The sequence below is a fragment of the Euprymna scolopes genome, chromosome 11, assembly GCF_053919585.1.
Source record: "Euprymna scolopes isolate OS-2025 chromosome 11, ASM5391958v1, whole genome shotgun sequence".
NCBI classification, from domain to species: Eukaryota; Metazoa; Mollusca; class Cephalopoda; order Sepiida; family Sepiolidae; genus Euprymna; species Euprymna scolopes.
The window spans coordinates 103,356,431-103,367,508 of NC_136492.1; the positions used below are offsets into that span (position 1 = coordinate 103,356,431).

At 34.1% G+C, this 11,078-nt stretch overlaps 1 protein-coding gene across 1 annotated transcript in view; it reads left to right on the plus strand.

Moving 5' to 3' along the window:
- The first annotated feature begins 437 nt into the window (after nucleotides 1–437).
- Nucleotides 438–11,078, plus strand: part of LOC145288192 (protocadherin alpha-3-like) — an 11,435-nt gene continuing 794 nt past the window's right edge. Inside the window, exons 1-6 of the mRNA XM_080136240.1 lie at nucleotides 438–584; nucleotides 4,184–4,333; nucleotides 5,794–5,996; nucleotides 6,634–6,772; nucleotides 8,766–8,836; nucleotides 9,296–9,400. Of these exons, the coding sequence (XP_079992366.1) occupies nucleotides 570–584; nucleotides 4,184–4,333; nucleotides 5,794–5,996; nucleotides 6,634–6,772; nucleotides 8,766–8,836; nucleotides 9,296–9,400 (683 nt within the window). The 5' untranslated portion in view covers nucleotides 438–569. The remainder of the gene's footprint in view (nucleotides 585–4,183; nucleotides 4,334–5,793; nucleotides 5,997–6,633; nucleotides 6,773–8,765; nucleotides 8,837–9,295; nucleotides 9,401–11,078) is intronic.

Sequence of the window (11,078 nt, forward strand, 5' to 3'; positions counted from 1 at the left end):
AGGTTTGGCATTATTAAATTACTCTCTAACTCGGCTGGCGCATAAATAAGACATTATCTTCTGTATCTCTTATATTCTTCTCTGGTGACTGATTATCTTTTAATTGATAATTGTTATATTAAATACTTTACTAATTACCTCCCTTTTCGAATAACTCTTCAATATAAATCAAGCTACAAGATTGTCATTATCTTTACTATAGTGTTGCATTCATAATTAGCTCGGTCATTTGTCTTTTTCTGACACTTGCTCTACTTTGTTTCACTATTTGTCATAATTTTTACATTATACTATAACACACATCTCTCTAGCTCTCTAGCTCTCTCGCTCTCTCTGCTCCTATCTATCTATCTATCTATCTATCTATCTATCTATCTATCTATCTGTCTAATGCAATAGTTGTTAAATGTTTTCAATATTAATTTTTATCGTTTTGTTATCTTTTTCAGAGTCCAAACAATATTTTCACTTATAAGCTATATGACCGCTATAATGCCTTCAACTTGAATGCTATCACAGGTGAACTTACTGTAAAGAATTCTTCTAGTTTTGACAGAGAAATACATGAAATGATGAAAATTGAGGTAAGAACAAGCAGTTTTATAAATGATATAATATACATAAAATATATATACATATACATAAAATGACATAATATACATAATAAGAGTTAAACATATAGACACACCCACAGACACACATATGAATAGATAGAATTTGAAATATAAGGGCGATGATTCCAGGAAAAGACAGTTATCTTACTTGTTTTTCGTTTTAATGGGGTGATTAATTTACCGTGCGGTGTTTTTCAAATCGTGCTGCCAGGCGCACCCTTCCGGCATTAAAAAAAAAACACCGCAGTTAACACCACGTGGACTTTCCATTCAACTTTTCTTCAATTAACATCATGGCGAGGAAAAAGAAAAAAAAACTATATAAAAGACTGACGAGAGAGTTTTACTCTGAAATATATTTTAAAAATAAACACTTGTTTATTTGAATAATTTAGCATTGTAATTGGCTTCAAACGTATTCCATACGTATTTTATTTAAAAATTCAAATTTCAGTCAACGCTTCCAACACGGATAAAAAGAAAAGAAAAAAGAATACCCTGATAATATATATGTGTGTGTGTGTGTGTGTGTGTGTGTGTGTGTGTGTGTGTGTGTGTGTGTGTCTTTATTTATTTCAACCTCGGGGATTGTGCTTAAATCATTACAAATTGTTTCAATTATTCTGTCGAGCTCATCAAACAATCTAAGCCAAAATAAATTTTAAGAAAGATTCTTTTAAATTACAAATGAGCATCAATAAAACAAGAGTAGGAGTACTGGATGAATAGGGGTGAGGGAGTAGTGAGAGGGGAGAAAAGGAAAATAAAATAAAATAAAATAAAAGGGATGGGGGAGAAATATAGAGTATATGTAGTTAGAATTGTAATTAAGGATTAAGAAAAGAAGGAAAGAAAGTAAAATGAATTAAAAAGAATGGAGGAAATTATTTGTTAAAAGGGGAAAAAGAAAAAAGGGGATAAAAGGAAAATACAAAAGAGTTAGAAAGAGAGACCGAAAGGGATAAATAATGAAGAAGAGCATGTCAAACACGTGTCAGTAAGGGACAGCAGTAATTTGCGTGTGCCAACAAAGTCAGAATTCAGTTAGAGTTCCTGTGGTGTTCATCTAACTGTGGTGGTGATAGGAGCAAATAGAGCAAAGATACATCTTTTTTATTTCAGCTGGCTTATTGTATATTATGGCGCTCAAAAGTTGTTGTTTAGCCATATTCTTTTCAAGCGCTTTTTATCAGAACATCCGATCTTCGTCATATATACAAGATACAACATGCCAGCCGAAATAAAAAAAAAAAGACCAATTGGCGAATTGAAAAGATATCCAACAAAATCGGAAAAAAGAGGAACTCTGTCGTGTTCAATCAGACGTGCACGTGCAATGACTGCTGCCTAAATATACAAATATATATATATATATATATATACAGTGATGATCATATTTATTGGCACGGTAAAATAAGAGTTAAATTTTGTCTAATAAATTCTAAAAAAGGGATTAAATTAAAGAAAATAACAAAGTATATTATGTATTTTTAACTGGCCTTTCCGATGCAGCAATCGGATTTTAGAAAAAATAAATAACAAAGGAACAACAAACATAATTGCAAAAAACCCTTGTTCAAAATTATTGGCACGATTTATTTAATAATCAATTGTATAGCCTTTGGCCTTGATTACCTTCCTCAGTCGCTTTTCATAGTTTACAACCAAGTTGTTGCACTCTTTAGTAGTAATTTTAGCCCACTCTTCCTGACAATAATCCTCCAATTGAATAAGATTCTTAGGCTTCCTTTGCATTACCCTCAATTTTAATGTTCTCCATAAATTTTCAATTGGATTAAGGTCTGGGGTTTGTGATGGCCACTCCAAAACATTAATATGATTGTCCTCAAGCCATTTCTTAGTCAGTTTAGCCGAATGCTTTGGGTCATTATCTTGCATGAACCACCAACGACGACCAAGTGAGAGCTCTTTAGCAGAGTCTTTCAGGTTTTCATCCAATATTTTAACATAATCTTCCTTTTTTATGCTACCTGTGACCTTAACAAGTCGCCCTGGTCCAGAGGCAGCAAAGGATCCCCAAAACATCAAACTGCCTCCACCGTGCTTCACTGTGGGTATGGTGTTCTTAGGCAGGAAAGCTTCGCCAGATTTTCTGTAAATATAAGACACTTTATTATGGCCAAATAACTCTATTTTCGTTTCGTCAGTCCATAGAACACGTTTCCAGAATGCAACATCTTTATCAATATGACGTTTTGCAAAGGCTAGCCTTGCTTTCAGGTGCATAGGCTTCAATAAGGGAGTCTTTCTTGGACGACATGCTTTTAAACCAGCTCTCTTCAAAACTCTACCAACTGTATGTCGAGATACATTCACTCCAGAGGTGCTCTGTTCATCAACAATCTCTCCAACAGAGATCCTTGGGTTTTGTTTTACTTGTCGAACAATTTTCCGTTCATCTCTTGGGGAAAGAATCCTTTTTCTCCCTCTACCCTCTAAACTCATAACGTGGCCTTGCGATTTGAACTTGTTTATTATGGCTCTAACAGTGGATTTGGGAAGGTTTAGCTTCTTTGAAATCTTATCATAGCCCTCCCCATTGGTATGGCATGCTACAACAAGCTTCCTGACGTCTTCGCTGTGTTCCTTAGTTTTAACCATGGCGATTGAAAATTATAATTTAGTCACTTATAATAGTTTAAATAAATCGCTATCTAAAAATTATCTGACAAAAATTATTCACTGAATTAGCGTTAAACAAGCATAATATGGCTATAAAAAAGTTCAGAAAGCACGTAAACCGGAAATTGATTGATATTATACTGATACTAAAAGAAAAACAAAGCCGTGCCAATAATTTTGAACAAGGGTTTTTTGCAATTATGTTTGTTGTTCCTTTGTTATTTATTTTTTCTAAAATCCGATTGCTGCATCGGAAAGGCCAGTTAAAAATACATAATATACTTTGTTATTTTCTTTAATTTAATCCCTTTTTTAGAATTTATTAGACAAAATTTAACTCTTATTTTACCGTGCCAATAAATATGATCATCACTATATATATATATATATATATATATATATATATATATATATATATATATATATATATATATATATATATATATATATATATTTGTACTCATCGACATACAGTCCTGTTTCGTTGTATCACAACTCATCAGTGCCGCTAGACTAGCACCTCTCCCAAGCCAAGGATTGAACCTAGAACCGTCATGTTGACAGTTGGCAGTTCTCCCAATCGACGCCCGTAAATAACTCGTCGGAATGTCTATTTAAATTTGGAAAAAGAAATCCAGCAGAGTGTTCAATTATAAGGAAAATCCTAAAATAAGACCGTATTTATATTTTGTTTACAGAAAGATTTTAAATGAGACAAGTCATTGGTACCGTCGGTTTCAAACCCGATAATTAGAACCATTTTAGATATCCATATCAAGCTCTCTTCAGCCAATACTCATCTCTTTGAAACCGACGGTACCAATTATTTGTCCCATCTAAAACCTTTCTGTAAACAATATATATATATATATATATATATATATATATATATATATATATATATATATATATAATTTTTTTTTTAGGTTTCAGCAGTTGAGAAAACTGGGAACGAAAGCAAAATGTGTTGCCTGAATATTCAACTTTTGGATGTGAATGACAACAATCCGGTTTTCGAAAGACCTGGTTATTTACTTTTTGCAAAGGATTTAACAAATGGAAGTTACATCGGAAGCGTAAGTACATTTGACTTCTATACTTGATTAACTTTTCCTCTCAAATAAATAGTTATTTCATACATTCATCAGGTTAGGTGTTATTTGCGTACTTTACTACAAGAATATCTAATAGTCTCGGCCATCTACTTCATTTTTGATTCAGTGAATCACTATTCATGTCATTTTTGTTTTTAAGAACGAGTCACTGCTTATCAAGGTCCAAAGTCTACTCGAGGTTAATGTTAATTGAGTTTGACAGGTGGGTGGCGAAACATGACAATAGAAGTAAGCATGTACTATGCCACTTCATGTCGAAACAGGAGCATCTCCATTTTAAGCTACTGACATGATTCTGTGAAGTGATCAATTTTGATATGGATGCGGTTATTGTGGACAAAATTTCCCAGCTTAACAATATGAAGGGTCACAGGTTAACCTGGTCGTGAACTGGCTTCTTTGGCCAATTGATTCAAAAGTTTCATTTAGTGGATTTAGTGACATTGTGGATCATTTAATGCTAACATATTTTTGTGTTGTACAACTCCATTCATTTTTGTTATGTTCAGGTACAAGGACTTTTTCCAAATGACCTTTGACATGTTCTCCACCAGGTTGACAGTAATGAAAATGAAACGTGATTGGTCTGATTACTGATGGTAAACACCAAACTAAGACTCTGCATCAACGCGGTCTATTCTATTGACTTCAATGCAACATTCTACTTCGCTGCTGTCCTGTTATCTGTGCAAAGGTTTTTTTGTTTTTATATAACTCTGAACCTAACCGTAACCCTTTATCTCATCACTATACATGCCACTGGTAATGGAATATGCAGATGATACAGACTTCATAGGAAACAACAAGAAGTCAATTAAAAGTTTCCATGGCCATAGAAACACTAAAATATGTAAACCTATTCATAAATAGTTCACTCATGCATATCTTGGGAACATACATAGCTTAAGCGCAAATGAGACATTACTTAGGGGAGATGAATACTGAGGAAAGATTTTTGGATTCATGCTTTGTACGAGTAGCATCTCTGAATGCTACTAAGTCTAAGCTTCTTTCCTTTAACAACTAAAAAAATCCTTCACAACCACTTATTGTCATGACAAATAATACCCTTCCTGAGAACTCATCATTCAAACTCTTTGGCTTAATATTCATAGGCAACATGAATTTGAACAAATACCTTGAGGACATTGCCAAAGCTGCTACAAAGATGATGGGCTCTCTCTACCGTGGTAGAAAATTACTCCCACCTGACAGTATCTTGTATCTCTACAAAACCACTATACGCCCATGCATGGAGCACAGTTGCTACGTCTTGGCTGCTGTGTTTATCACTATATATATTGATTTTACCGGAAATATTGTGTGAAGGCACTTAGACGATTTTAAGACACTTTTGATTTTAACATTCGGTTATCTGTATGTCACCACAAATTTTTAATAATTTTCTTTTTCTTTTAAAGGTGATAGCAACTGATGCTGATGAAGGAGAGAATGCTGAACTGCGATATGGCCTCACAGATCTAGTTGAGTGGGGGGACAAACCCTCGCCGATTTATATCGAGGAGACCAGTGGCAGAATATATGCAAATACCTTCCTAAGACCAGCCACCACATACAAATTCTTTCTCCAGGCTTGTGATCAATTTGGCGATCCTTCGTTTCAGTAAGGAATAGAACTATTTTCATTTCTTAGAAAAATTATATTTTATGTTGGATTAGCAAAAAGAGACACGACACAAAATGACTAGGGCTATGACAACAGCATATTCTTTCCACTGTTTTGACTCTAGAGTATATATCCGACACAGTTAGACATAGTTAATCAACCGAGAACCACATCACTATATAAAAGCATATAAGATATTGACGGATACACACTTGAAAGTAAAAAAAATGAAAAGAATATGCTGTTGTCCTAGCCCTAGTTATGACCTGTGTGATATTTTGCTTTGGTGATTGTTTCTCTAATGTTTTATTCTTTATTTTAGCGACATCAGATTAATTAGATTTGAGTGAGGGTGATAGCATACATACAAACATGAAATAACTTGGTGTATTATTATATAAATTCTTGTATTCAATTTAATGATTAAGAATATAATGAGAGGATTGTCATTAAATAATCGAACGAAAATTGATACCATTAAGTCCAACAATCGAATTCCAAATTCTTTTCTTTTATCTGAATATTCTCATAACTAATTTTGTTGTCTTTTGTTCTAATTTTTGATTGAGCATTGTCATCAAATATATTGTTTTAAATCTTGATTTTATTTCTGTTTTTCCTTTTTGTTTTGCAGTCGATGTACAAAGGTTCCCGTGATGATTGTGGCAAAAAATGCAAGTAAAAGTGATAACACCAGAATTGTGCATCATATTTATGTGGACGAGAACACACCACTCAAAACGAGACTGATCGATTTGAAAACACTTTTTGATGTAAGAAGTTTCAGGTTATTGCTTATTGATTATTGAAAATGGTGACTTAAAACAACAAAGACACCAGTTGATTTTTAGAAACGTTCCTATGAAAAGCTTAACTGATCAGTTTCTCATGCTACAGTTGAAACAAAACATTTCTTGACATCTAGTCTTATAAAAACGATATTGAAAACTAATTCTTTGTGTGTGTCAGACCAAAGAGGTTGATGAGTGGCTTATGTTCCTTGATAAATCAAAAAGTATGGACATAAAGGTACTAACGGAATTCTTTAGCTCCGAAGACAGTACTCTATCTCTTTTTATCCAGTTGATTGTAATTATTCTCTGCAGGTGACAGTCATCTGGAAGCAAAGTCATTTCTCTGATCCATCGGATAACACAATGTGTCAGAACGGCCCTAACACTATGTTGACTGACGTCACAGGTCAATACCAATTCCTTTTCAGGGTCATAATGGATCAAAATATTTGCACTTGGCAGCAAATGGCTTGTTGAAAAACTGCCGCTTGGATAGCCTTCCATTTCTCAGAGACACTTTTCTACAGTAGATAATAAAGACAGCCTAACTTATTATGCTAGTCAATATAATGCCAAAGTACCTCAACCACAAAAAATTGCAACATTTGGCAACGTGTGTGTGTGTGTGTGTGTGTGTGTGTTGTGTGTGTGTGTGTGTGTGTGTGTGTGTGTGTGTGTGTGTGTGTGTGTGTGTGTGTGTGTGTGTGTGTGGTTTTATGTCAGGTTGGGTCTTTTCTACATTATACTAAAAGTTGGACAAGATTCGAGTATTGGGAAAATTTCAAATTTCGAAGTTGAATATTTTCAACTAATAAATCATTTTCCATTACGTATAAACACTAACACTGTCAAACTTTCCCATACTCAAAACTTATCCAACTTTTAACACGATGTAGAGTAAACCCAACCTGTCATAAAACCATAGAAAACAAAATGTTGCAATTTTTTGTGTCGGTGTATTGACCGTCTGCGACATTGTGAAACATACCTGGGGTAAAACTGGAATAGGCCCTAAAAAGCATTGAGTTCTGCCTTCTAGGTAGTACGGATCTTTTCTTCTCTGCGATGATGACTTTCAGAGTCAATCAAATGACAAAGTAATACGGAGGCTGGATTCTGAAAGTTTCATATGTAGTTTTTAATGTTGAATATCAAATTTTATTTATCATCTTTTAGCTTAGATAACATTTCTTTTTTTAGACATGCTTGCTCTAAAACTACATTTTCCCCTGATTTAATTGTGTTCCATTTATTCTTTCTTTTTTTTTATTTGCTAATAAGTTTCCACTTATTAAGATTAAAAGTCATTTAAGGATAAGGATAAACACTCGGCTAGCCAAAACCACTATAAATAGTTTCCCACACTCCTTGTCTGTGCCTAGACCTAAATGTAGATTCCATGAACAAAGTTTTTTCCTTAGAATTGCACGCCTGTGGAACTCTCTTCCGATTGCCTGCTTTCCAGCTGACTACAATCTGATTGTCTTCAGGTCCAATGTAAACAAGTTCTTGATGAACCGTCCCCCTTAGTAATCCAATTTACAAAATTCCCACTAATTATGTTTACTACGCTATAATCACATTGACTAAAGTATACCCATTAACCCTTATCCTCGAGTGACCTCTGGGCGTTGATAAGTAGTGATTCCTGTGTAAAAAAAAGGGGTTAATGAGATAGATCGACTGGCGATTTGATGATGAATAATATTACGAGAGGATTTATTTTTTTTACATTCTATCCTCATAATGTACTTACATCTATGTCAGTTTTGTAAACAAATGCTTTGGTTGGACGTTTCTTTGCTGGGTGTTTAATTGATCACCTGAGTTTAATTCATCACATAGCTCTCGAGATCAGCCTCTATTTTCAATGTCTTAACAATGAAATGAAATGAATTGATTAAAACAAATATATTCTCTTAGTCTTTATTTTTGTAAAATTCATTTTTGTCTTTTTGTTTTTATTTCCCAGGATGAACGATGGGGCATGACATTCATCAAATTGCGGACAAAGTTTCCGGTTCCCATTAAAATAATGAGGATGTAAGAAAAAAATGTTGTTTTTTTACACTGAAAATAAGATTTGTAGAAGAACTACTTTGATTAAAAATATTAATTTTTAAAATATAATTAAGAATAGAAAATTGTGTACTTATACAGAATACGGACTGTGTTATTTTTTAGATAGGATTTTCAAGTTAAATTCAATTTTTACGGTACATTTTGTTTATAAAATTGTTAGGTGAAAGTACAGATTAGTTTTTTTTTGCACCCCCTCCTCATGTTAAGAATGATTATTGAACCCAGCCAGACACATGTATGTTCATTTTTATTCTATAGATGACATAAAAACAAACAACCACCTTTTTTGTTGTTGTGGCCGTATAAAATATGATAAGCACTTCTTAACCATCACGGTGTTAGTTTGCTTTATGAAACTATGGACAGAACTTATGCATACAAATTGTTTTTATAATTTCCCGCATCTTTATTCGTTTTTAGGGGTGAGGTATTTGTTGATGGACCCCTGGATTATGAATCTGTCAGTGGATACGAATTGAAAATATTGGCCTTCACTGATACTGTAAGTAATAACCATCACCGTCAGTCAGTCTCTCTCTCTCTCTCTCTTTCTCTCTCTCTCTCTCTCTTTCTCTCTCTTTCTATCTATCTCTCTCCCTCTCATTAAACACTTGCCTTTCAGTTTATATATGATGAGTTAAATTATGTTGCTTTACATTCAGTATTACAAACAAAAAAGCACAATGTTCATCTGGCAATTAGAAAAAAAAGGTACTCATAAAAAGTCGAATACAAACAGAACAACGATTAAGGGCAAATAGAAAAGGGACAAAAGGGTTATATAAAGATGAATATTATCTATGATATTTAAGTATTCATTTAAATATCATAGACTACTAAAAAAAAATAAAATAAAATGCAACATTCAAGAACAACACCAACAAATAGCAATCAACTTGAACGCATTTATATATATTTAAAAAATAGCTTTATTTAACACAATAGTTTTTTTTTTTATTAGTGGTGTGGAGTATTAACTCTCTTTCGCCTGCTAATCTGTTAAAAAAATTAGGAAGGTTGATGTTCATCAATATTGTATATATATATTTCTTAAGAGCAGCCTTAGAAATGTATAATTTTTTTTCAATTCACTTTTCACCCCAAACAAAGCACAGGGCCACTTTGAAGTAGGGGGCTACTATCGGGGGACATAAATTGCAGGGATATTGTGAAGGGAGATGCGTAGCAAGATGTCTTTTCACATTACACTTGAACTTCTGCATGTCAGTACAGTTGAGAAAGCAGAATCCCGGAAGGAAGTTCCAAAGTCTAGCAGTTCTGGGGAAGAAACTATTTGAGTAAAAGGCTTTCTTACACCTAGGGATCTCTACTGCTTTTCAGGTTTGTTGGAAGGTATTCACGTCGAGAGGGTACAAGTGCTTGCAGTTTGTCAGAGCATTCACCATTAAAGTACTTGTAGAACAGGCAGAGGGATGGAACATTTCATCGATGGAACAGAGGTTGAAGCCTAGATGACAGTTCAGGACCTATCAGATTGGCGACTCTCTTTTGAACTCTGTCCAGAAATGAGAGACAAGTAGCAGATGCACCAGCCAAAATGTGACAACAGTACTCCATACATGGGAGAATGATAGCCTTATAGAGGATACTTTCAGGTATAAGTAGTTTTCTAGCACGGCAGAGAGAGCCCACCTTCTTCGCAGCAGCCTTGTATCTATTCCAGTTCATGTGTTAGGCCAAAGTGTTTAAAGGAAGTACTTTTGGATAATGTGTTCTTGGCCATTGCTATTGGTGGTAGAGAAGGTTTCTTGTAATTATTGAAGGAAACAAGTTTAGTTTTGGCAGCATTGAATGTGACCATCCATTTTTGTCCCCATTCCACTACAGATTGGAGGTCTTCCTCTAGTGTTTCTGCCATTTCTTTAGATATGTGTTCATTCGTTTTCCTGTCCTGCCTTTTATAGAGCGTGGTGTCATCAGTAAATATACCCATTTCAAAAACAATTTTATCAGGGAGGTCATTTATGAATATCAGAAATAATAAAGGTCCAAGAATAGACCCCTGAGATGCTCCCACATTTATATCATATTGTTTAGATGTGCGACCGTCAAGGAAAACCTGGATTTTTCTCTTACTTAAGAAGGATTTAATTACATTATGTATTCTTCCAGTGATATCATATGATCTAATTTTCCTTAGAAGACTATCGTGCCATACCCTGTCAGAAGCCTTAGATATATC